At 57.1% G+C, this 26150-nt stretch overlaps 3 protein-coding genes across 12 annotated transcripts; all 3 read left to right on the top strand.

Moving 5' to 3' along the window:
* The first annotated feature begins 708 nt into the window (after positions 1–708).
* Positions 709–25063, top strand: LOC139826611 (ribosome maturation protein SBDS-like). Of its 10 annotated transcripts, none has more exons than XM_071802946.1 (6): positions 709–1252; positions 1808–1972; positions 4880–5039; positions 5436–5532; positions 6181–6349; positions 9754–10080. In XM_071802946.1, the coding sequence occupies exons 3-5, from the start codon at positions 4881–4883 to the stop codon at positions 6306–6308; spliced, it is 384 nt and encodes a 127-aa protein (XP_071659047.1). In that variant the 5' UTR covers positions 709–1252; positions 1808–1972; position 4880; the 3' UTR covers positions 6309–6349; positions 9754–10080. The 10 variants fall into 10 exon arrangements, 9 of the variants coding, with proteins under 9 accessions (XP_071659047.1, XP_071659043.1, XP_071659045.1 ...); XM_071802942.1 differs by lacking the exon at positions 9754–10080 and adding an exon at positions 8455–9747; XM_071802944.1 differs by lacking the exon at positions 9754–10080 and adding an exon at positions 8609–9747.
* LOC139826610 (coiled-coil domain-containing protein 81-like) lies at positions 10083–13471 on the top strand. Its single transcript, XM_071802937.1, has 6 exons — positions 10083–10161; positions 10832–10893; positions 11393–11549; positions 12107–12363; positions 12768–12853; positions 13318–13471. Exons 1-6 carry the CDS (start codon positions 10098–10100, stop codon positions 13469–13471), a joined length of 780 nt encoding a protein of 259 aa, XP_071659038.1. The 5' UTR covers positions 10083–10097.
* On the top strand, positions 13481–17825 carry LOC139826609 (uncharacterized). The gene is made up of 5 exons (XM_071802936.1): positions 13481–13944; positions 14681–14801; positions 15264–15473; positions 15796–15959; positions 16258–17825. The coding sequence occupies exons 1-5, from the start codon at positions 13661–13663 to the stop codon at positions 16382–16384; spliced, it is 906 nt and encodes a 301-aa protein (XP_071659037.1). The 5' UTR covers positions 13481–13660; the 3' UTR covers positions 16385–17825.
* Positions 25064–26150: the final 1087 nt, after the last annotated feature.

Genomic DNA, 26150 nt, shown 5'->3' on the forward strand with positions numbered 1-26150 from the left:
GTTCCTCCTTGCTAAAAACTCATGTTCTTTTTTATATTGTTGACTTCACAAATTTTCTAACCGTGCCCTAATCTCTAGGGAGAAAGATTTTGATGAGGTCCTGCAGACACACAGAGTGTTTGTCAACATTTTCAAAGGCCAGGTGGCAAAGAAAGATGATCTTGTTAAAGCATTTGTGACGGATGACCAAACAGAAATCTGTAAGATGGTAGGTTTCAACCACTTCGCGGTTAGCAGCTTTATAAAAGCTTGGAGAAGACGTTCCCCTCCAGGGCTGGTGACTCCAGCACTGCCCTGGGCAGCCTGCTCCAATGCCCCACAGCCCTTTGGGGAAGAAATTGTTCCAAGATCCAACCTCAGCCTCCCCTGGGGCAACTTGAGGCCGTTTCCTCTGCTCCTGGCGCTTGTTCCTGGGGAGCAGAGCCCGACCCCCCCTGGCTCCAAGCTCCTTTCAGGCAGTTCAGAGATCAGAAGGTCTCCCCTCAGCTCCTGTTCTCCAGCTGAACCCCCCAGGTCCCTCAGCTGCTCCCATCGCACTTGTGCTCCAAGTCTTGAATATTTTATATGTATTTAGCTGAAAAGAGTTCTGAATACTCTGTAGAATATACAGCTTTTATACACTGATGTCTGTGGACACAGAAAAAAAAAGAATTACCAGTGCTGAAGAGTTTCTCACCTAAGGTATATTTTTAAGGATGCAGGGGATGCAAAGGGGACAGTAGCTCACTTGGGGAAGTCCAATGAAATGTTAAGAACAGATCTAATTTCTTAGTCCTTCTTGGTAGGATATGAACTGTGGGCTTGTTGTGAATTCAAGGAAATCTGCGCATCTTTTTTTGTAGTTTTTCTGTGGTGAGTTTTTTCTTTGAAGTCTCTCCGTGCTGTCTGTCATAATGACATACATTATTAATACTGTTATTTTTTTATCCACTTCACATCTGACCAAACCATTCAAGCAATTGTTAAATTTAACAGAGTTACTAGATTTTTCACTCTGTAGTCAAACCCATGACATTTATTAACTGGGTTTTTTTAGTTATTTACTGTCCAGATTTTAACAGAAGGAGAGCTGCAGGTATCGGACAAAGAACGGCACACGCAGCTGGAGTAGATGTTTAGAGACATCGCGACCATTGTCGCTGACAAATGCGTGAATCCCAAAACAAAGAGGCCGTACACAGTGATCGTCATAGAAAGAGCCGTGAAGGACATTCACTACTCCGTCAAACCAAACAAGAGCACGAAGCAGCAGGTCTGTTTTCTTGCAAAATCGGTTTCAGGTCAGAGGTGGTGGCTTCAAGTGTAATTTCTCTGTTTGCAGCCACAGAGGGATCAGCAAAGCCCTGGGGGCTGAATTCTGCAGAGTGATTCTTCATCCAGCCGGTGGTTGAATGCTGGATGCAAACAGCTGCTGAAACTCGTGCAGTTTGTTTTCTAACAATTCAGGGAAGGGAGAAAGAAAGAAAGAAACTAATTAAAGCAGCAACAGTGATACGCCTGGAACAGAAAGAAAAGTTTTGTCCTTTAGTTTGATTGAGGTAATAGATTGGGCCTTGCATCTGAGCCACATGTTGGTTTGCAGTATAAGTGCTATTTAAGATTTCAGAGGGGTTTTTTAAGCGTTGGAGGGATCACGAATAACAAGAACTCTGCCTTTCCTTGTTAATCTACCAAAGCATTGTTCGAGCAAACTCCCTGCAGCGCTGACAAAAGTGTCAGAAGCTGATGCGAAGGATTTGAGGTTTTGGTCTGTGTGATGGTTTTCAAGCAGGTGTGTAAATGCTCTTTGTTTTTAACACCTTTGTAGGCACTGGAAGTGATCAGACAGTTAAAGGAGACCATGCAAATCAAACGTGCTCACATGAGGCTGCGATTTATTCTTCCAGCAAGGGAGGGGAAGAAACTGAAAGAGAAGCTCAAGGTGCTGATTAAAGTGATTGAGAATGAAGATTTCCACCAACAGTTAGAAATTGTAAGCGATAAATCCTGGCAACTGTGTGGGAGTGTTATTTTTCTCTGCTAAAGTGGCTGAAGCATTTCAAAGGGTTTCCCCAGCTGTGCTTGGCAGAGAGCTAAAGCCAGATGCCTTTCTCTGATGTCTGCATCACCCAAGACACTTCACTTTTGGTTTTCCACCAAGCTGAGTGGTGCAGTCGAGGCACTGGAGGGAAGGGGTGACATCCAGAGGGACCTGGACAGGCTGGGGGGTCCATGTGAATCTTGTGAAATTCATCCAGGCCAAGTGCGAGGTCCTGCACCTGGGTCAGGGCAATACCCAGTACCAGCACAGACTGGGGGAGGGAGGGAGGGTCAGACGGATGGGCAGCAACCCTGTGGAGAAGGGCTGGTGGGTAACAAAAGGGCCATAAGCTGGCAGTGTGCTCTTGCAGCCCAGAAAGCCAAGTGTGTCCTGGGCCACATCACCAGCAGGTGGAGGGAGGGGATGCTTCCCCCTCTGCTCTGCTCTCCTGGGGCCCCCCAGAGAACTGAGTCCAGCTCTGGGGTCCCCAGCGCAAGACAGACATGGACCCCAGGGGGTCTGTCCCTCTGTCACCAGTGCTGCCTCAGGCCCTCCAGCATTTTAGAACGATGCTAAAACCCAACCTGTGGCTGGCAATGCCAACGCAGGCGATGTGATGGTGAGTTTTGACCCACACATATATTAACCCTCCTAAAACCAACCTGGAAATGGCAGATGTTTGTGCCTCCTTGTGTGGAAGCAGCTCTGGCTGCCTCGTCCCACATCCCACCCTTGCAGCTCCAGGACAGACCCCACACTGGTGGCCCTGCCTGCATCTCCCGTCCCAGAACAGCCAAAGGAGCTGCTTGTTTTGGCCTCCAGCTGGCTGATTTAGCCTGGTTCCCTTTCTCCATGAGCGATAAAACCTGATGCTGAGGCTCCAGTGTCAGTCCCAGCCTGTGCCTATCCTTCGTTGTGTGTCATTTCATGTGATTTTGATCACATCCTTGAAAACAAAAACAAACCTCCAACGCACTCAACCTCAGCCCTCCCAGGGCAGAGAGATTTCCGCGTGGTGAACGCTCCCGTGCAAATTCTCCCATGTCCTATTTTAGGTTTCTCACCGGCAGCGGCTGCAGACAACTGCGCTGGAGCTCCTGTCAAGCCTTTGGCAGTGGTTGTTGTGGAAGGAATAAGGGTCTCTCAGGGCAGAAGAGGAAATCTCTCCTTTCCTTCCCTGGGCTGTGTCACCCCCCCACCTGCCACCTAATGAAACCCCAATGGCATCAGCCCTTTCCCTCCCCTGCATTTCTTAATTTATTCCTTACATTATTAATTTTCCTATATTGGAGGGCACCGTGCAACCTTTCTTTTTCCAGTGTTTGGGAATGTGTGTGCTCCCCTGCGCACTGGTGGCGTCACCATCATTGGAGGGGTTGGACAGATGCAGAGATGAGGTTCTCAGGGACATGGGTTAGTGCTAGGGGTGGGTTATGGTTGGATTCCATGATCTTGAGGGTCTCTTCCAGCCAAAATAATTCAATGATTTTATGACCTCCATCTTGGGGACGCCCCGACATGGGCTCTACTGCCCCATGGCCCCCATGGGGTGGGGACAGTGCCCTACTGTGCCCCATGCAGCTCCCCTGCCCAGTGCAGGCAGGCTGTCCCAGGCAGGGCTGTCCTGTGTGGCTCAGGGGTCACTTTGGCAGAGGGATGCTCCTGACCCTGCCACTGCCTTCCTGGTTGGTTGTATTTTGGTGTTTTCTTACTCTAGAAACCCAGGCATTGCCTCTGGTGTCTTCCCACTCGCTCCTGTACCTTTTTGCCACTTGTCACATCCATTTCCACGGCCGCCTCTCCTGGGCCAGGCTAAGACAGCGGCAGTCAGTCCGATTGCACCCAGTGTTGTCTCCTGGGCAGGAGCTCGCTGGTGGGGTGACGTCTTCTCCTCGCCTCACAGACATGGTGAGGAGTTGGGATGCGGTGTCTGAACACATTCAGGGAATGCTCATGATAAAGCAGTGGGCCTTTATCTTCTGCTCACAACTTAACAGTTTCAGGAGACCTGAAATTCCTGTGTTGCTGCGTGTCGTTGCTCTTCCCCTCCTTTCAAGGCAGCTAAAGCATCTCAGTGTTCCCTTGCATCTGGCAAACAGGCCACAGACCGGATTCTCCAAAAACTGAGATGGAAAAATGGAGTCCAGCTTTGTCAGAGAGAAGTCTTCAACACGTTTTGTGGCTTCTCTGTTGGCCAGAGTGCAAAGACCAGACCAAGACCCTGAAACAACTGGCACCAGGGGAGGTTTTAGGTGGGATATAGGGGACAATTTCTTCCTGAAAAGGGCTGTCGGGCATTGGAACAGGCTGCCCATGGCAGTGGTGGAGTCACCATCCCTGTATGTCCCTTGGGACAGCCGTGTCATAGAATCACAGACTCATTTTGGTTGGGAAAGACCCTCAAGATCATTGAGTCCAACCGTTAACCCAGCCCTGGCACTAACCCACGTCCCTGAGAACCTCATCTCCGTCTGTCCAACCCTCCAGGGATGGTGACCCCACCACTGCCCTGGGCAGCCTGTTCCAATGCCTGACAGCCCTTTGGGGAAGAAATTGTTCCCCAGATCCAACCTCAACTTCCCCCGGCGCAACTTGAGGCCATTTCTGTTTGTCTTATCGCTTGTTACGCTTAGGGTGGTGAGAGCCTGGCCCAGGTTGGCCAGAGAGGTGGTGGATGCCCCGTCCCTGGAGACATCCCAGGCCAGGCTGGACGGGGCTCTGAGCAACCTGAGCTGGTGACAATGTCCCTACTCAGGGCAGGGGGTGTGGTGGGTTGCAACTTGGGCAGCTTTTGCAACGGATTTGTGGTGTCTCTGCACCCCTGTGCAGTTGTATGGATGTGACTGTGCTTGGCTGCAGGATGCTGGAGGAGGAGCTGAGGGCAAAACTGCAGTCCGAAGAGGCCCGGCGAGACCGGTCGCGAGCCCAGCTGCTGAAGAACGAGGAGCTTCTCCTTGAATTTGAAAACAGAATCGACCACCTCCTATTCCATCTGCACGGCATCACCGTGCCTGGCCAGGTATTCACCCAGCGCTGGGTGGCGCAGTGACACAGTGCGGTGACACTTGGCGCAGCCACCGTCACCCCAAGTGGCTCATTTTGCCCACCAAGGTGGTTCTCTCCGTCTCCAGGATGACTCTCTCCTGTCCCGGGGGGTGGAGGAGAAGCTCCAGTACCTGGGCCAGAAGCTGCAGTACCTGGCACAGCGGGCGGCCCACCTGCCCCCTGAGTGCAAGATCCTGGATAAGAGCAACGAGATACGTGGGATGTCCATCCCTGCTGGGGTCTTCGGGGACCCGCAGCAGGCTCCTCCTGATGGCCCGTCCCAAGTGTCCCCCAGGGGGACATCAAGGGCACCTCTTGGGTTGTAACACCCACCTCCCCTTCAACAATTAACCCAGGGTGTCTTTCACAGATTTTTGTGAAGGCCAGGGATTTTCTGGAGAAAAAAATGTCGAGTGATCCTCAGAACGTGGTGGTTTCCTTTGAGGAGAGAGACAGCAGCGATGACGGTAGGAGAGCTTAGCGGGGACGTGTCCCACGGCGACTGTCCCTGCCCCTGCCTGTTGGGATTTGTGACCATCCTCGCCTGTCTCTCCTGTCCCAGCAGAGCCCAGCCCATGAGTTCTCTCCAGACCTTGGGGCTGTCTCCAAGGCTTTGAGCATGGGTGGTGCTTTTAGGTGGGGATGTGGGAGCATGAAGGCAGCTGGCGGGGTGGTGAGCATCGAACCACAGAAGGAACAAGAAAAGATGCTGTGGGGCAAGGAGGGAGAGCCTTGTCTTCAAAATCACCTGGTTGTGAAGAACAACCAGTGCTGGGGTCTGTCTGTGGCCTCTTCCTATTGGATGCTCTTGGAGGAGCCACTGAGTTTCTGAGCTTGCCACCTGTTTTGAATGAAGCTGGAGCTGCGTCCAGCACCGCGTGGCTCCAGACCTTTCTGGGAAGCCCCAGCAGCTGGGGATGGGCCACAGCAGCGGCACTGCCAGGCCCTGCAGGTCAGCCTGGGATGCTGGGCAGGAAGAGCCAGGGCTTGGCAGGAAAGCTCCCTGTGATGTCACCAGCCCTCCAAAACGTGCTGGCTCTCCCTGGTGACATGGGCACAGCAGAAGTGGCCCTGCAGACCCTCCCCAGCCCGTTTCTCTCTGTTCCCTCCTCCAGAATCCTCTAAATCTGATGACGAAGATGACGAGCACGTCCCCACCCGGGAAGACATCAAGAGGGAGGGGCAGCTGCTGATCCAAAGCAAGAAGAAAGCCAGCGTGTCACGGAATGCACCCCGAGATTAGTTTAAGGGACAAGAGGGTCCAAAACAACTTTTATTAAACCGGTGAGAAACAGGGTTTTAGCCCTCCAAAAGTGACTTAAATATAGGTTCGGGTATCAGTTGAGGAAAATTATGAAGGGGCAGCAACTAGTACAACAGGAGGTCCACAGTGTGCATGCACGTGGCTTCACCCAAAACAATGCCGGAACCGCCCCTGAGGCCCAGAGGAGTACACGCTTGCCTGAACACGGTGCGGGATTATTCTTAAAGGGATATAGGTACTCGTAGTGAGTACGGAAAGTGTACGCTCGCGATTCCGTGAGGGTAAATTTATAATACACTCGCAATCCTGCGAGAGTTAATTTACTTACACGTGCAAATGTGCACGGAATACTACACGTGCTTATATGGAAGCACGGGAGGAAAATACACTCGCGATTATGCGAGGAAATAATTTTATACGTGTGCAAATGTGCACAGAAGGTTACTCGTGCATATGTGCACGGAAAGTATAAATACACTCGCGATTATGCGAGCAAATAATTTTATACATGCTTATATTAAGCACGGGAAGTTACAGGTGCAAATGTGCACGGAAAGTGTAAATATACTCGCAATCCTGCGAGCCATTTTACTCACACCCGTGGCAGCAAGGCAAGCGGAGTCTCCATCCCGGGGAGGAGGGCTCTCGGCGGCAGCATCTCGCTCGTGCTCCGAGAGACCCGCGACAATGGGCGGAGTCTCGACGAGAGTCCCGTTTTTTATAGGCTGATCAGACCTGACTCTAGGCATTCTAGAAGCTTCTCTGCACCCCCACACCGGTTGTGGGGTGCCCCTGAAGCCTCCAAACATCCCCCACACTGGCCGCGGGCACCCAGCGGCTCACTGGCGCCTCGGCACTCCCGTCTCCTAATGACCCTGAGCCCTTCTCTCTGTCAGCCTCTTCCCGAATGTTCTGCAGGGTACGCTAAATTAGGCTTTTAGACATATCTGTGGAACAGGTTTTTTTCTACAAAGACTACATACAGGTTGCATTGTTTAATGGCAGCATGTACTAATATTATATGCTCAGGTTTCACAGCCACTGATAACATATCCATTTAGACCAGTTTGATTAACAAATATATCGTTAAGTCTATTACAGTCTCTAACCCCAGGAAAAATACACCCACGTGTTTAGTGAGAAATTATATTACGGATATACGCTTGCCTGAATCTGGCAAGGAATTATTCAAGAAAATCCACGGGTTTATAATGAGGAAAACACCCGCCCAAGCGGCGAGGAATTATTTAATACACTCGCTGATCTGGTGAGGAAATAGCTCAGTTCTACCTAGTAAGTTATCGCTCACCCCAGCGAGGCGACGAGGCTGACCCAATCCCGGGAGGCTACTTTAGGTGGCGATCCTGCCTAAGGGGAGGCTTCAGGCAGACAGACCCGCAGCTCCGAGAAGACCACAAACGGCCATTCAACGGGACCCCGTTTATATCCGTGTCAGATCTAACTGTGGGCGGTCTAGAAGCTTCACGGCTTCTCTGCACACCCCTACTGTGGCTACGTGCGCCCCCTCCTCCCTACTAATGACCCTGGCCTGGGTCTCACAATAAGAACCATTAGCTTGCCCCATTGCAGGAGAGGGGGGTGGTGCTGGAGAAGGGGATGTGGGGGGTGCACACATGCAGCTGCCACATCAGTTCTCAGCGGAGGCGGGGCAGGGGGTAGGGGGAGAGTGTACTGCCACACTCCCCATGTACACCTGGATCCTCTCTGGACCCGTCTCCAAGACCCTCCCTGGGTTTCCGTGCCCCCTGCTCTGCTCCAAGTTCCTCCGGGGCCACCCAGACCCCTCTGCCCCTTCCTCTGCTGCCCGTGCAGCAGAGCTGCCTGCGAGCTCGGGCAGAATGTGCCCCTCATATCTCTCATGGATGGGACCCTGCCCCACAGTCTCACAGCGTAGAGAGCCTGGAAAGAGGCTTTGCTTTCAGCCGCTCTGGGTCGCCCATGGCATGGCTGGGCTGGGACAAGCACCAGCCGCCTCCTTCCCCAGGGGAGCTGGAGTTGGTCACATCGTTGTGCAGGTTTTGGCAGTTGTTCTCCTGCTGGTGTTCTTCAGATGACCTGAATCCCAGAGCACAAAATCTTTCCCATTGATATTTGTCCCAAACAGGCACGGGTGTCAGAGCCAGCGAGCTCCAGAGTGAGAGCTGTGCTGTCCCCGTGCTGTCCTTTGTCCCTGCGTGAGCAGTGAAAGGCTGGCAACTGTGTGGGGGTGTTATTTTTCTCCGCTAAAGTGGCCGAAGCATTTCAAGGGGTTTCCTCAGAATTCTTTCCCAGGGCAGTCAGGGTGACTGAGAGCTTCTGTAAACAGTGAGACTGCTGCCAGCAGATCGAGGGAGGTCATCGTTCCCCCATCCTCAGCACTGGTGAATGAAGCCACTCCTGAAGCACTGCGGCCAGTTCTGGGCTACCCCGTACAAGAGAGACATTGACACACTAGAGAGAGTTCACCAAACGGTCACAACGAAGATGAAGGGCCTGGAGCGTCTGTCCAACGGGGACGGGCTGGGAGAGATGGGGCTGCTCAGCCTGGAGAAGAGAAGGCTCCCGGGGGATCTCATCAATGTGCATCAATATCTGAAGGGAAGGTGCCAAGAGGATGGAGCCAGGCTCTTTCCAGAGGCGCCCAGTGACAGGACCAGAGGCAATGAGCACAAACTGCAACACAGGAGGTTCCCTCAGAGCATCAGGACACAGTTTGTTATTACTGCCTGGGTGACTGAGCCCTGGCAGAGGTTGCCCAGGGAGGTTGGGGAGTCGTCAGCTCTGGAGATACTCAAGAGCCGTCTGGACATGGTCCTGGGCAACCAGCTCCGGGAGTCCCTGACTGAGCAGGGGGCTGGACCAGACAACCTCCAGAGGCCCCTCCCAACCTCAACCATTCTGCGACTCTGTTATCTGTGAGTGCAGACATCATCAAGTAGTGTTTGTCCCCTCTGCTGCTCAGCTTAGAAATCTCTGGAAACCTCTAAAGGGAGCTGCAGCGGGACCCGTGTGGGAGCAGGTCCGGTGCTGCCGGAGCCAGTGGGAGACGGTTGCAGCCAGCTCCAAAGCCGGTGTGAGCAGCCATCGCCTGCCAAAGCTGCGCCAGGCAGGGCAGCCGCGCTCCCCGCTGCAGACACGTTGGGTGAGAGAGGCAGGAAGAAGCGGGGAAGGGTGGAAGGAAGCCCATCGGCGCTTGCAGCCCTGTGTCCCCATGTGGGGACATGGCAGGGGCGGCCTGGGGAAACCCCTCCCGCTCAGGAGACAGTGGGGTGGGGGCAGCTCCCAGAAACCCCTGCCCACTGCAGAGCCCCTGGCAGGGCCTGGGGGGCAGGTGTGTGCAGCCCCTCTGTGACACGGTCCGAGGTCACAGTGGGACAGCCAGACGTCACAGTGGTGACAGCCCCCCTTTCCCTGTCGTGACCAGCATCTGCCCCACTCACCCCGGTGAGGCCGAGTCGACTCCAAGTGCTGAGAGCTGCTCTCGCCACCGCTCTGCTCTGGAGTAGCTGCTCTGCAGTGAGGAGGAGAAGGCGGAGAGAGGGAGCACGACAGCACCAAGGAGTGTGAAAGGTGGAGAAGGAGAAGGAGGAGGAGGAGGAGGAGAAGGAGAAGGAGGAGGAGAAGGAGAAGGAGGAGGAGGAGGAGAAGAGAAAAAGAAGGAGGAGGAGGAGGAGAAGAGAAAAAGAAGGAGGAGGACAAGGAGAAGCAGTAAAGCCATTGTCCAGCCACTTGCTGCAGTTGTTGACTTGAAGCAGCAGTGGAACTAAGATGGCAAGACAGCTCTTCTTGCAGCCTCACCTGAGCCCAACTATTGAGAAGCTCGAGCGTTATGGTAAGGCCTTCAGGCCCAATTTCACATGTGTGTCTGGGTCAAGGACATCTCTGAAATCAGGATGGAAACCCGAGGACTGTGGGGGGTGGTTGCTGAGGAGTGGTGACTGCAAGGAGGGACCTGCTTGACCATCCCAAAGGGCTGAGGGGCTGATGTGGCAGCCAGGGCTCCTGGTTCCCTTCCTGACGTGGCCCCTGCCTTCCTGGGGCAGCCCAGGCAGAAACCCCTGACCCCAAAGGGCTGCCCTTGCCTGGCGCTGGGCATTGCCCACGCTGAGCTCATGTCTGAATGGAAGAGCTGAAGGTGCTCGTGGGCCACGTGGGCTCTGTGTGTTCAGAGATGTGACCCGGCAAAACTGGCCCCTGCTGGGGAGACACCAGGGCCTGCCCTGAGCCTCCGAGAGCCGCGTGGAGCACAGCCCCGTGCCCCCGCGGGCATGGCAAAGCACTGCCGGCTTCCCGTGGGAGTGGGTCACACCCTGGAGAGCTGCACCTGCAAGGAAAGGAGCCCCTTGGAGGCAGCATGAGGTGTCCTTTGGTTCTTGCCGGGCTGGAGAGAGACCACCTGAAATGCCTGAGTGAAAGATGCATCGCTCCTTGGACAGGAGTGGGCCGAATGGTCTTGAGCTTGCTGCCTCAGAGCATGACAGGTCTTTCCCTTGTTTTTCCAGAGTTCGCTAAGATTTGGGCCAGCACATCGTATCACCTCAGCCTGCAGCTGGCTCTCCACCAGGTGGGCCTTACCTCCTTCTCCCCTCACACCCTGATGAACGCTGATCAAGTCCTGACAGCCCTTTGCCATGGGGTGCAGCTGTTCTTCCCCTGCGTTGAAAGCAGGAGCAACGCCCCAGCACGACACTGCAATGCACACAGTGACATGGACACCTTCTCTGTCCATTCAGATGTACAAGAAGGTCCCCCCGTCAGAGTTGCATGTGAAAACCTGGAAGCCTGGGACACATCTGGATTTATTCCAAGCGTGGGAACCCCCTGCCTTCTATCTGATTGAGCCAGAGGGTGTTTGTCAGCTTTCCCTCACCTATTTGGTTCTTCGTAGCTGAAGGGGGGTGAGAGGGAAAAGCGCAGCCCCTGTTTGTGTTCTCCCAAGGAGCCCATCTTGCTCCTTTGTGCCTCAGGCCAGGGCAGGGCACTAAACGCCATCAGCCTCCTCTGACAAGTCACCCGTCTGCCCCTCCAAGACTTCTTCCCATCCGCCATCTCCTCTGTTCCAGGCTGTCCGCATTCCCGGAATCGGGACTTTTGCGGTTGTCAGAAAGCGAGTAGCCCTCAGCGAGCAGGATCTGGTGATCGTGGAGAGACCCGTGTTTCGACCTGAAAAGGCTGTTGTGCAGGACCATGAGCTCCGCTATGGTTGCAAAGACTTCCCTGGTAAGCAGCGTGAAAGCGGCGCTGGCCCTTGAGCAGGGTGGGGAGGGGTGCTCTGCTCCCCAGAGGTGACTGAGGGGAGTACCAGCCACCCACCGCGGTCCTGCCAAGAGCTTCACTCGACAAAACCAGCCGGCTGTGAAAGGACCCTGCCTAGCTGTTTGTTTTAAAGAATCACCAGAGGACAATACAGCTAAGAGCGCACTCTCTTTGTCCTGCTTCAACAACAGGTTCCCTCACAGCTTCCTTGGTGTGGTGTCTTCTGGTTCCGTGATGCTTCAACTCTTGCTCCCCCTTTCCGCTGCACTAGACCTCCTCCAGGCAAATGCCTAAGACTCTTTGTTTCCCTTTCTGTATCAGAGAAGCCACAGCTGTCTGCTCCGCACCTCACTGTCCACTTTAAGAGGAAGGGACAAGCCGAGCGTCTCCTCAGAGGCGCTGGCCCAGCCAGACAGCCCAGTACCAAAGTGTTGCCCGAGGGCCTGGAGGCTGCAGACCTTTGATTGTAGCCTGCCCAGCAGGTCTGCAAGCTCATGTGTTCCTCTTCTCTTGTCTTTCAGGCCATCAAGATTTCGAACAACTGCCGTATGCTGAGATAGCCTCAGAGAACGCTGTCTCTGAGGGCACCGTGCAGCTCTACATGGAAAGGACCACGCACCTTTTCCATGCCTGCGTAGAGAACGGGCAGAACGTTGCCATCATCTGGAGGGACGTGGGCATGCTGATTGTCCAGGGAAAAGACATGAAAATGAGATTTTACTTACACTTTTTGGAAAGGCTGAATGGCACTGGCAAGATGCTGCAAGCTCTTCTCGAGGTAGGATTTTCACTTTCCCAGCCCCACTCCTGCTGCTTCTGAAATGCTTTCTGGGGGCTGCTTTCCCCTGGCCGACCATGCCTTGTTCAGTCACCTGGGCTCCTGGAGCTCTAGAGCACAGCAGGCTCTCTGCAGAGCACCTCCCTGGCGTGCAATGGCCTGGCTTTGCAAGAGCCACCCCCAGAGGAGCTGCACTTTGCGAGAAAAGGCCGGCGTTGATGGCGGGGAGCGCTGCGTGCCCCACTCTGGGGGCCGGGAGCAGAGGCACAGGCAGAGCAAGGCTTGCTGAGCCCAGAGCCCTTGGGCGGCTCTGGCTCTTTGCTGGCGCTGGGCTGAGGCGGAGCGAGCAGCCGGCCCTTCCCAGTGTCCGCTCCTCCCGTCATCCGTCTCTGTCCTCGTTGCAGATGCCGGAGATGAGGGACTCAGTCATCTCACGCCATGACACCGCTGCTTCCCAGACCTCTTCTGGACGTGTTATCGTCCTGCCATGGTATGTTTGACTTCACTTGGAGGAACGTGGGACAGTGGCACGGCTTATGCATCTGTCCTACTGTGGAGCTAGAGATGCATTTAGGCAACATTTCCCACTACGTTTCTCCTGCTCCTTTTCTTTCCTCTGTGGGAGAGACTGCTCTTAGGTCCGGAAACGTTAATCTGCAAGGCTCTACAAGGAACTTGGAGGGCAAGATCAGAATTCGAAAGGGTGTTAGAAAATCAGAGCACTAGATAACATTCTGCTCTCCATGTGCACTATCAGCAGAATCATTTCCCCAGAAGCAGCAAGGGGGTTTTGTGGGAGGACGGCCATTCTCACGGGAAGGATGGAAAAACACGGGCACAGGCTGACGGGGCCTCTCCAGGCACTGGAGCTTCTACTGCGTCCCTCCGGGTTGGGCTGCCTTGGTAAACAACGTGGTGTCCTTTCTTCAGCCTGCTGCCTTCTTCCTCTTCCAGGTACCAACTTGAGACCGTGCCGAAAATGCCAGCGCTGATAGACCTGAAAGGATGTGTGAAGGGAAAAGGTGATGGCCTGTGGTGTGAACCTGCCCCAGCAGCAAATCTGTGTGCACGGGACCAATGCAGAAACCCCAGAGCCGGATTCCCTTGAGATAAATGATTCCCCTCCCCAGAATGACTCCTGGACAGCACGAGTATCTCCCATGGAACCCCCCGTTTCAGCACACGGATGAGAGAAAGCCATGCAAACAGTCTTCCCCAGGGAATAACGGTGCACTGTAGGCATGGGGCGTTGGATGTTAAAACAGTGTCAGAAAAGGCCTAAGACCTCCCAGGAAACATGGCTTTCCCCCAAAGGGATGAAAAGGACCACCTTCCCCAGTGTTACCACAGCCCTGAGCAGACCCGCACGTCACTCTCCTTGGAACTGGCACACAAGTGGCACCCGGTTCCCAGAACAACACCGAGATGCTGTTCTGAAGAACCGTCTCCTTTCCCGTTTCTAGAGGATGCTGCCGAGAAGCGCCTCCTCCGTCGAGCAAGGCTTCCTCCAAATCGGTTACCTGCCCTGACTGTGAAGCCGGAGCAGGGTCAGAAAGCTGAGGGGAGTGAGCCTCGCGCCAGGTGAGACACTCGCATAAATGGGTGAGCGTGACCCCCTGCTCCGGGCTCTGTGGGAGCGAGACGTTTCTCCTGGAAACACCCCAAGTGCGCTTTTCCCACGTCCCACTAACTCATGGTTTCTTGCTCATGGCAGTGTCTTGTAGCTTCTTGGCAGACTCTGCTGGCACCACTATTTCTTTCTTCCCTTCCGATGTGCAGATCTCTTGAGTAGCCAAGTGCAAAGGCTCGCTCCAGGAGCAGAAGGTCATTTTGGCTTTCCCTTCAGGTTGAAATGAGCCTGGCCTTTCTGTTTGCTGAGAACAGAGTTCTGCAGTTAGTTACTGCAGAGGATTGCCCTGAGCAACCAGGAGCCTCTTCTACGCTGACGCCTGTCTTACGGAGAGCCCAGTGGCAGGATGGCCCTTCTCGTGGGGTCGTGTCCTCCCCCCTTTGACACTGTGTCCCCAGCGCCCAACCTGCCCATACAGGGCATAGCGCTATCTCCGGGCACAGGACCCTGTTCCTCTGGTTGCTCCAGCAAGAGAGGGCCGAGACCTGGGCATCCTGGGTTGCAGGGGGGGCTGTTGGGCCCATCCGAGGCTGACAGCTTGGGGTCTTCTCTGTGTCTGGGGACTTGATCACAAGGATGCGAGCAGAGCACGTTCTGCTGCAGAAGCAGGTGCGCCACCTGGAAGCACAGGATGCAGAACCAGCTCCTCCTGCGCTCCTGCCAACACGCCCTGTTGTGTCTTTGCAGGCAGCTACCGGTCATCCAGAGGAGCTGCTTGAAGGAAAAGGAGGAGAAAGGAAAGCTACCGCCTCTGGTTGCACCCAGAGAAGTGGACTTCATAGCCAGAGCCATTGAGAGGAGAGAAAAGGTACCCGACACCGGATGCTGCCGGAGCACATCCTACTGGACTGTAGAGCAGCGTTGCTCCACACGTGCCAGTGCTCACAAGATTCTTCACTGGGTGTTCACGGGACCACTGACCAGTTGCTTTGGTGTTTGCTTGAAGGGAGGCGGGTCACTGTCAGTTGAGAATATACTTGTCACTTCCAGTAGCCTGGAAACACCCCCAGAGCCCTCACTTGAGGCCGTTTCTGTCGGCCAGGTGACTGCAGGGCTTGTCTGGGCTCGCCAGCTGCCGGCTGGTTTGTAGCCCAGTGGTGGCTTATCTCCCTGGTCATTCCAGACGGGCTCCTCGGTGGAGCCTGCGGGAACCTGGGAGCAAACCAGCGTGGACAGCAAGGCAGAAGAGAAGGGAGGGAGGGAGGAAAACAGCTCAGCCGTGGCAGGACAGACTAATGCTGCCTGCTATTGCATTTCATTCGGCCTCCAGAATAAACGGGAGAAGAAGAAAGAGGAGCAGCTTCCAAAGCATATCCGGAAATTCCTGGAAGGAGAGGAAAAGAAGGAAAAAGAGGCGGCGGTACGGGAAAAAAGTAAACGGCAGTCAGCCAGAGCAATGAAAGCAAAGTCCAAGGCAGAAAAGGAGACACCCGGTGTGAAAGGAAAGGGAGAAAATCCAAAGGAGATGCAGAGGAGCCAGGTACTTGGGATTCCTGCAGAAAAAGAGCACTTTCTCCCGTGGGGCGGCTGAGACTGCAAAGTACCCTGGCACCCAAGCCGTCATAGCAGCCTTGCTGCAGCAGAACCGGGCGGGTGATGCTGCCCTTCCTGAGCAAGAAGGGGGACGCAAAGTTGCAGTGAAACCCTGGTGACACTCAGAGGTCACCCCAGGGCCTGCTGAGCTCCTTCTCCCAGCTCTCCCCGTCCCGTGTGGTCCAGCCAGAAGTGTTCTGGGGTCTGCGTGCTGGGAAGCAGCACCCTCCGGGTGCAGGGCTGTTGTATGAGAGTCTCCTCCTGTGCAGGAATCCAGCTCCCCCGAGTGCTCCTCAGACAGTTCCTCGAGCAGCGTGGAGTCAGACGAGTCCAGCTGTGACCTGCTGGAGATTAGGACGATTATGGAGGACTGGGAAGAGGCCGGAGAAGAGCCCCCCACAGTCCCTGAGGACAACAGCGTCCCCCCGAAGCGGTACGAGTGTGCCCGCTCCAGCCGAGCCCTGGGGCGGTGGGGCGCGAGCCGGTGGTGGTGGGTACAGGGAGCCAACCCCCGAGCCACGGGGCTGCACAGGGCGCCCAGGGATTTCTGCAGCCGTGGGAGCGGGCTGGGTTAGACCCCACGGCAGGGGCCAGAGCAGGGGCTTGAAACCCCTCCTGCCTCCGGGGCGTTGTGGGGCAGAATGGGGCCACATAGCTGTGGGGCTGAGTGTGGGAAGAGGCAGGACGGTCCCAGCTGCAGAGTCAGGGAGACTTTGTCCTTGCTGTTGCAGGAGCCTTTCCCCACGGACAGACCGGGCCCTGCGGGAGGTGGTGACCTGCATCCTGGGGCAGGTGGCCCGCAAGAGAAGAGGGGAGAGGGATGAGCAGCTGGATCTGCAGGACAAGCTCCAGTGGTAAATCTCTCCGGACACGGGCAGTGCTTCCTCTCCCGCAGTCCCTTCCTCCTGCTCCCCGCAGCCCCGCGGGAGAGAGCCGCTTCTCCTGGCACCGGCCTCTCGGCAGAGCCGCTCCTGCGGCCGCGGCTGGCGCCCAGCTGGGAGCCCGGCTGGAGCGCTCTCCTGTGCTCACACCACCTCTTCCCGCTGTGTGTCTGCAGCGAGCTGGCAGTGCTGCGGTGGGAACGGTCGGGGAAAGAGGCAGGCAGCAGCCAACACCTGCGGGAAGCTGCACCCCAGGCTGCACCCCCTGCCAAGGCGGGGGAGAGGAGGGCAGGACCGGTACGTCCCCAAGGCTTGATGTGGTGGCGTTTGTAATGGCGACGGCGCAACGGTGTGGCCAGGCTGGTCTGGGACAGCAAGCAGCCGGGTTGCTTTCAGCCCCGCGATCCCTTGGCTCAGGGGTTGTTGCAGAAAGGCTCTGCAGTCAGGACCGTGAGCAAAGCAGGGCTGATGGAGAGGCTGAAAAGAAGGGGCAGGAGGGAGGGGGGGCGCTGAAATCCCCCCAGCCTTTGCCAGGGACACTAACACTGCCTGCTGCTGCATTGCCGTGGTCCTGCAGGCGCAGCCCCGCGTGTGCACGGAGGAGGAAACACGCAAGCTCTGGGAGTCCTTGTGCAGCAAGATAGAGCAGAAGCGCAGCAGTGGCACCGCCAAAGGCCTGGAAAAAAGAGCCAGAGCAATGGGAGGCCCAGGTACTGCAGGCAGTGAAAAACAACTGGGGAAAGAGCATTCCCAGTTGAGTGTTTGCCTTTTGGAGTGCTCGCCTCTGAAAAAGGGGGTGTGGGCCAGCTTCAGGCCAGAGCTGGGCAAAGAGGGTGTTTTCCTGACAGCCCTGGGGGCACGGAGAGCAGCAGGGTGGGACTGCATCCCAGGGACCTGGACCTGCTCTCTCCAGCCAGCAGCAGATCCCACCACATGTGTCCTGACCAGACTTGTTGCTCTGCACCTCTCTGTGCATACAAGACTACAGAGCTTTGTATTCAACTCCTCAGTTCTGGAGAACAGATCTACTCCACGTCGGCCAGTGCCAGGAGACCGTCTCAGGCACTGAGGCTCGCGGGAGAGACATCCAGCAAGAGCCTCCTCCGGCGTGACGAGCGCCAGTGCCGGCCAGCCAGGCTGCTGACACCAGCTCTCCCTTCTGTTCAGTAAAGACCCACCTGCAAACCGCTGGGTCTGACAGCTGCTGCTCCAAAGCCAGAAAAAAGCCATCAAAAAGTAGCAGTTGCTCCACAAGAGCTTTGGACGCCCCAGACCACCCCTTGTTCTTTGGGTGCCCCCGCTACCCCATGTGTTTTGGATGGCCCAGACCATCCATTTGACTGTGTATTCCCCTGCCACCCCTTGTACTCTTTCTCCAGTGGGTTTAATAAAGCAGATCTTTTTTGGTTCCTCCCAAACCTGTGGTCAAGCTGCAATGGGGGCCTGGTGAGGTGTGTCCTGGCCCTGAGCAGGCACCACTGCTCAAAACTTGGCAACGCTGGCTTCCTGCTGGATGGGGCTTCGTTTCCCTCTTAGCCCTCAACGGTTCTGCACGTGAGTAGCTGGGGGTTGTGACCGAAATACGTCTTTAACGGTAAAATTGGCTTTGCTTATGGGCCTTCTTGAATACCAGAACTGGACAAGGAAACCATCATGGGTCATCTAATGCCATCTCCTGTGAACGTGCAGTTATCCTCAGTGTCTTTTTTGAGTCCTTTGGATCAGACTGGCTTTGAACATCATGAGCCATTTGGTTCATTTTAATGGAAAACAGCACCTCCTGGTGTGCAGGAGCTGCCAGTTTTCCTCCCCGCACCTCCAAGTCCACTGTCAAATTCCAAAACCCTGGGGCCCCGTCACCTCCTGGGGCTCCCGGCTCAGGAGCGGTGGTGCTGGCCCAGCCGCCGGTGCCCGCGGGGGGCTGGTGGCCATGACAGGCTGGTGGGGTAGGCCTTAGCCCCAGGCCCAGCCGAGCCCAAGCCCACTGTTCAGGCCCAGGGGCCCCGGGTCAGGGTCTTTGTGTGTGGATGACAGCGGGGGGTGTCTCCCCACAGGCCCTGGGGCCTTGTCACCCTTGTCACAGTGCAGGGCTTTACACAGACACGCTGCAGGGCTGGACACAGACACGCTGCAGGGCTGCACACAGACACGCTGCAGGGCTGAACACAGGGTTCAGGGCTGGACGCAGAAACACTGCAGGGCTGCATGCAGACACGCTGCAGGGCTGGAGACAGACAGTCTGCAGGGCTGGACTAAGAGTACAGGGCTTTACACAGACAGGCTGCAAGGCTGGACATTCATGCTGCAGGGCTGCACGCAGACTGGGTGCAGGGCTTGACACAGACGCACCACACGGCACAGGCAGACACACCGCAGGGATGCAGAAAGACAGGTTGCAGGGCTGGAGGCAGACACACCACAGGGCTGGAGACAGACACGCTGCAGGACACCACGCGGACAGGTTGCAGGGCTGGACACGGACACGCCACAGGGCTGCACGCAGACACGCTGCAGGGATGCACACAGACACGCCGCAGGGATGCACACAGACACGCCGCAGGGCTGCAGGCAGACACGCTGCAGGGCTCAATGCAGACAGGCCACAGGGCTGGATACAGATGCTGCAGGGCGATACGCAGACATGCTGCACAGCTGCACGCAGTCACTCTGCAGGGCTGGACGCAGACAGTGTGCGGGGCTGCAGGCAGACACGCTGCAAGGCTGCAGGCAGACACGCCGCAGGGTGGCACACAGACACCCCGCAGGGCTGGAGGCAGACACGCCACAGGGCTGGAGGCAGATGCTGCAGGGCTGCACGCAGACACGCCTCAAAGCTGCACGCAGACACTCTGCAGGGCTGGACACAGACAGGGTACATGGCTGGATGCAGATGCACTGCAGGGCTGTACGCAGAAACGCCGCAGGGCTGGAGAGAGACACACTGCAGGGCTGCACGCAGACACTCTGCAGGGCTGTAGGCAGACACGCTGCAGGGCTGTGTGCAGACGCGGTGCAGCGCTGGACGCAGACACAGTACAGGGCTGGACGCAGAAACCCCACAGAGCTGGAGACAGACACGCTGCAGGGCTGTACGCAGAGACGCTGCAGAGCTGGAGAAAGAAACGCCGCAGGGCTGCAGGCAGACACGCCGCAGGGATTGATAGAGACACGCTGCAGGGCTGCACGCAGATACACTGCGTTGCCCCATGCAGATAAGCTGCAGGGCTGCACGCAGACACGCTGCAGGGCTGGACGTAGACACGCCGCAGGGCTAGACTCAAACACAGTGCAGGGCTTTACACAGACAGGGTGCAGGGCTGGACACAGACACGCTGCAGGTCTGGAGACAGACACGTTGCAAGGCTCCAGACGGACTGGTTGCAGGGCTGGACACAGAGACACCACAGGACTGCACGCAGACAGGCTGCAGGCCTGGATGCAGACACGCTGCAGGGCTCTAAACAGACACGTTGCAGGGCTGCAGGCAGACATGCTGCAGGACACCACGCAGACACACAGCATGGCTGCTGCCAGACACGCAGCAGGGCTGCAGGCAGACACGCTGCACGGTTGCAGACAGACACGTTGCAGGGCTGCAGGCAGACACGCTGCATGGTTGCAAACAGACATGTTGCAGGGCTGCAGGCAGACACGCTGCATGGTTGCAAACAGACATGTTGCAGGGCTGCAGGCAGACACGCTGCACGGTTGCAAACAGACATGTTGCAGGGCTACAGGCAGACACGCTGCACGGTTGCAAACAGACATGTTGCAGGGCTCCACGCAGACACGCTGCATGGCTATACGCAGACACGCTGCAGGGCTGGACGCAGACACGCCGCAGGGTTGCAGGCAGACACGCCGCAGGGCTCCACACAGACATGCTGCAAGGCTCCACGCAGATACATTCGAGCACTCCACGCAGGCACGCTGCAGGGCTGCAGGCAGACACGCTGCAGGGCTGCAAACACATATGCTGCAGGGCTTCAGGCAGACACAATCCATGGCTGCAGGCAGACACGGTGCAAGGCTGGACACAGACACGCCGCAGGGCTGCAGGCACACATGCTGCAGGGCTGCACGCAGACACGCTGCAGGATGACATGCCGCAGGTCTGCACAGAGACACACTGCAGGGCTCCATGCAGACACGCTGCAGGGCTCCACACAGACATGTTGCAGGGCTGCAGGCAGACACACCACGGGGCTGCACGCAGACACGCCGCAGGGCTGGACCCAGACGCGCTGCAGGGCTGGACTAGATGCACTACAGGAGTGTACGCAGAAAAGCCACAGGGCTGGAGGCAGAAACGCTACAGGGCTGCACGCAGACGCACTGCAGGGCTGGACTCAGACACGCTGCAGGGCTGCAGGCACACACGCCACAGGGCTCAATGCAGACACGCCACAGGGCTGGATACAGATGCTGCAGGGCTATATGCAGACACGCTGCAGGGCTGCACACAGACACACTGCAGGGCTATATGCTGGCACGCTGCAGGGCTGCACGCAGACACTCTGCAGGGCTGGAGAGAGACATGCTGCAGGGCTTCACGCAGATATTCTGCAGGGCTGTTCACAAACACGCTGCAGGGCTGCATGCAGACACACTGCAGGGCTCCACACAGATGCGCTGCAGGGCTACAGGCAGATACACTGCAGGGCTGGAGACAGACACACTGCAGGGCTGGAGACAGACACACTGCAGGGCTGCAAGCAGACACGCTGCAGGGCTGCACGCAGACACGCTGCAGGGCTGGACTGAGACACAGCGCAGGGCTTGACACACACAGGCTGCAGAGCTGGACACAGACACGCTGCAGGGATGGAGACAGATGCGCTGCAGGACTGCACGCAGAAACGCCGCAGGGCTGAAGACAGACACGCTGCAGGACTGCACACAGACACTCTGCAGGGCTGGAGACAGACACGCTGTAGGGCTGAACACAGACACGCTGCAGGGCTGGAGACAGACACTCCACAGGGCTCCATGCAGACACGCTGCAGGGCTTCATGCAGACATGGAGCAGGGCTGCACGCAGACACGCTGCAGGGCTCCAAGCGGACACACTGCAGGGCTGGACGCAGACACGCCAGAGGGCTGGACGCAGACACGCTGCAGGGTTGCGGGCAGACATGCTGCAGGGCTCAACACAGACACGCTGCAAAGCTCCACGCAGATACACTGGAAAGCTCCACGCAGACACGCCTCAGGGCTTCACGCGGACAAACTGCAAGGCTCCACGCAGATACACTGGAGGGCTCCACGCAGACACGCTGCAGGGCTGCACGCAGACACGCCATGCCCGACTACTCTCCCTAGCCCCCTCGCAAATCCTGCTGTGAACCAGCAGGTCCCAGTACAGCCCAGCACCGCTGTGCCTGCCCAGGGGGTGGCAGCCAGTGGGGGGTGCCCAAGAGTGGGTGCTGGCAGTTTGGGGGAGCACCCACCCGGCCCCAGCGCAGGGCAGCGTGTTGGGGTGATCCTGGGTCCCCACACCATGACACCCAGCAACAGCCACTACGTGTGTGTCACAGGGCTGTGCTTGTCCCCCTGTCCCCTGCAGGGCTGGACACACACACACACACACAGACACAGACACAGACACACACACACAGAGACACACAGACACACAGACACACAGACACACAGACACACAGACACACAGACACACACACAGGCACAGGCACAGACACAGACACAGACACAGACACACACACAGACACACAGACACACACACAGACACACACACACACACACAGACACAGACACAGACACACACACACACAGACACACAGACACACAGACACACAGACACACAGACACACAGACACACAGACACACACACAGGCACAGGCACAGACACAGACACAGACACAGACACACACACAGACACACAGACACACACACAGACACACACACACACACACAGACACACACACAGACACACACACACACGCACACACACACGCACACACACACATCGCCAGGCACCTCAAAGTCCCCACCACCCTCTCCCACGGGCATCCCCACCCTGATGCTTTCATCACCCTCAGCATCCTCACCTGTATCCCCCTGCTCCTGGACACCAATTTAAGCCCAGCAGCCCCAGTGCTGGGATGTGTTGTGCTCAGTCCTGTTCTCTGTGCCCACTGTGGGGGTTTCTTGCTTTACCTGCCCCCACTCAGGTGTTTTATTTCCCCCAATGGGTGCTGGATGTGTGGTGAGACCTGCTGCTGCCATGGTTCCCCCTTTGCTGTCTGGGGTGGGGGTGATGGGACCACCTGCAGCCCCAGCTTGTTTGCTGTGCTGAGCACCCCCCAGATAGGAAGCCTGTGTGTTGGGGGGGTGATGACTGGCAAACCAGCCTTCCCCCCACCCACCACGGGGACACCCATTCTGCCCCCCTCTCTGTGCACTCTAGGTTCTCCCCATCCCTCTTCCCCTCTGCATCCTCTCTCCAGTTCCTCTGATCCCAAATATCACAGCTCCTGTGCTTCCCCCTGCTGGTACTCACACCCCCCACCCCCCAGATTCTTTCCCGGTTCTCCCCCATTCCTCTTTACCCCTCCAAATCCCCTCCAGCTCCGTTGCCCTCTGCAGGACTTTGCTCCTGTCCCCTGCTCAATCACCGCTATCCCCACCGAGCACCTTCAGCTCGGCTCTGGTCCCCTGCATGCTCACTCCCACCCTGTGTGACACTCCCTGCACCCTCCCATCCCTTTCCCCCTCCCCATGTACACCTGGATCCTCTCTGGACCCATCTCCAAGACCCTCCCTGGGTTTCTGTGCCCCCTGCTCTGCTCCAGGCTCCTCTGGGGCCACCCAGAACCCTCTGTCCCTTCCTCTACTGCCCGTGAGCTTGAGCAGGATGTTCTCCCCATGTCCCCCCTGGATGGGACCCTGCCCCACGGTCTCACAGCGAAGAGAGCCTGGAAAGAGGCTTTGCTCTCAGCCGCTCTGGGTCGCCCATGGCATGGCTGGGCTGGGACAAGCACCAGCCGCCTCCTTCCCCAGGGGAGCTGGAGTTGGTCACATCGTTGTGCAGGTTTTGGCAGTCGTTCTCCTTGCTGGTGTTCTCCAGATGACCTGAATCCCAGAGCACAAAATCTTTCCCATTGATATTTGTCCCAAACAGGCACGGGTGTCAGAGCCAGCGAGCTCCGGAGTGAGAGCTGTGCTGTCCCCGTGCTGTCCTTTGTCCCTGCGTGAGCAGTGAAAGCCTGGCAACTGTGTGGGGGTGTTATTTTTCTCCGCTGAAGTGGCTGAAGCATTTCAAAGGGTTTCCCCAGATGTGCTTGGCAGAGAGCTAAAGCCAGGTGCATTTCCCTGGTCTCTGCATCTCCCAAGACACTCCCAAGACAGTTTTGGTTTTCCACCAAGCCGAATGGTGCAGCTGATGCGCTGGAGGGAAGGGGTGACATCCAGAGGGACCTGGACAGGCTGAGGGGTCCATGTGAACCTCATGAAATTCAACCAGGCCAAGTGCGAGGTCCTGCACCTGGGTCAGGGCAATACCCAGTACCAGCACAGACTGGGGGAGGGAGGAAGAGGTGGATGGATGGATGGATGGATGGATGGATGGATGGATGGATGGATGGATAGCAACCCTGTGGAGAAGGTTCTCAGCTGGTTCTCAGCTCTCCTGTGGGCCTGGAGCCCCCAGAGCCCCTCTTGTGTGGGCAAGGATGGAGCTGTGTTTCTCCACGCCTTGAGCCTGCGGTGGTCCCTGGTGCAGAAACCCCCCTGAGGCCACGGGCCAGCTCCTGCACCCTGCATGAGCACTGTGGGCTGAGTTCTCGTGCTGTCCCCTGGTTAGGACATCCCCAGCAAGATCCTGGCACAGGAGTCATCCTTGGAGGCCCTGGAGAAGTACATCAAGGAGCAGGAAGAGCTGCAGGAGGAGCTGGAGAAAAAACTGAGGGATCTGGAGCTGAAGAAGGCTTTGCTCATGTTTCACCAGGCCCCCAACAAAACCAGGTGCTGCTGGCCTCGGGACAGCCGTGTCATAGAATCACAGACTCGCTTTGGTTGGAAAAGACTCTCAAGATCATTGAGTCCAACCATCAACCCACCCCTGACACTGCCCCATGTCCCTGACAACCTCATGTCCGTCTGTCCAACCCTCCAGGGATGGTGACTCCAGCACTGCCCTGGGCAGCCTGTTCCAATGCCCCACAGCCCTTTGGGGAAGAAACTGTGCCCCAGATCCAACCTCAACGTCCCTTGGCGCAACTTGAGGCCATTTCTGTTTGTCCTATCACTTGTTACGATTCGGGTGGTGAGAGCCTGTCCCATGTTGGCCAGAGAGGCGGTGGATGAACCATCCCTGGAGACATCCCAGGCCAGGCTGGATGGGGCTCTGAGCAACCTGAGCTGGTGAAGATGTCCCTGCTCATGGCAGGGGGGGGTGGGTTGCAACCTGAGCAGCTTTTGCAACGGATTTGTGGTGTCTCTGCACCCCTGTGCAGTTGTATGCATGTGGCTGTGGTTGGCTGCAGGATGCTGGAGGAGGAGCTGAGGGCGAAACTGCAGGAGCAAGAGGCCCGGCGGGACCGGTCGCGAGCCCAGATGCTGAAGAACGAGGAGCTCCTCTTTGAGATTGAGAACAGAATCGACCACTTCCTGTTCCGTGTGCGCGGCATCACCGTGCCCGGCCAGGTAACCCCCCAGCGCTGGGTGGCGCAGTGACACAGCGCGGTGACACTTGGTGCAGCCACCGTCACCCCAGGTGGCTCATTTTGCCCACCAAGGTTGTTCTCTCTGTCTCCAGGATGATTCTCTCCTGTCCCGGGGGCTGGAGGGGAAGCTCCAGTACCTGGCCCAGAAGTGGCAGTACCTGGAGCAGCGGGCGGCCCACCTGCCCCCTGAGTGCAAGATCCTGGACGAGAGCAGCGAGGTACGTGGGGTGTCCATCCCTGCTGGGGTCTTCGGGGACCCGCGCCAGGAGGCTCCTCCTGATGGCCCGTCCCAAGTGAGGAGAATGGCGGTGGCCCCATGGAGCAGCTCAGCTCCAGGTGGCAGTGGGCACTGCAGGGTGCTGTTCCCAGGGGATCATCAAGGGCATCCCTTGGGTTGTAACACCCTCCTCCCCTTCAACAATTAACCCAGGGTGTCTTTCACAGATTTTCGTGAAGGCCAGGGATTTTCTGGAGAAGAAAATGTCAAGCGATCCTCGGAACGTGATGGTTTCCTTTGAGGAGAGAGACAGCAGCGATGACGGTAGGAGAGCTTAGCGGGGACGTGTCCCACGGCGACTGGAGTCAGCTGATCGGAGCCAGCGCAGCGAGAGCCAGAGCCGGCGAGGTTCAGTCGACTACGAGGTTTAGCCGAGATTAGAAAGCCCAGAGGGAAACGTACAGGGACAGCGCGACTCCCGGCGGTCCCGATCCCCCCGAAGCCCCGGTAGCCATTGCGAGAGAGCGGCTGACGTGGCGGGGGGCGTTCCCACGGTGACGGCGACCACACCTCCTCCCCTTGCCTTGAAAAAACCTTTGGGAGGGCAGCGACTAGCCGCTGACCACCAGGTGCAGAGAGGAGCAACCAGCTGGCGCAGCGGGTGTGGCAGCTGGCGCAGCGGGTGTGGCAGCTGGCGCAGCGGGTGTGGCAGCTGGCGCAGCGGGTGTGGCAGCTGGCGCAGCGGGGTGCAGAGAGCACTTGTTGTTTGTCATTCCCACCGACTTATTGCCAGCGTCCCAGACCGCTGATGACCATGGTCGCCTCCAGAAGGAGAGCATGTCTCA

This window comes from Patagioenas fasciata (assembly GCF_037038585.1).
Source record: "Patagioenas fasciata isolate bPatFas1 chromosome 19 unlocalized genomic scaffold, bPatFas1.hap1 SUPER_19_unloc_1, whole genome shotgun sequence".
Taxonomy (NCBI): domain Eukaryota; kingdom Metazoa; phylum Chordata; class Aves; order Columbiformes; family Columbidae; genus Patagioenas; species Patagioenas fasciata.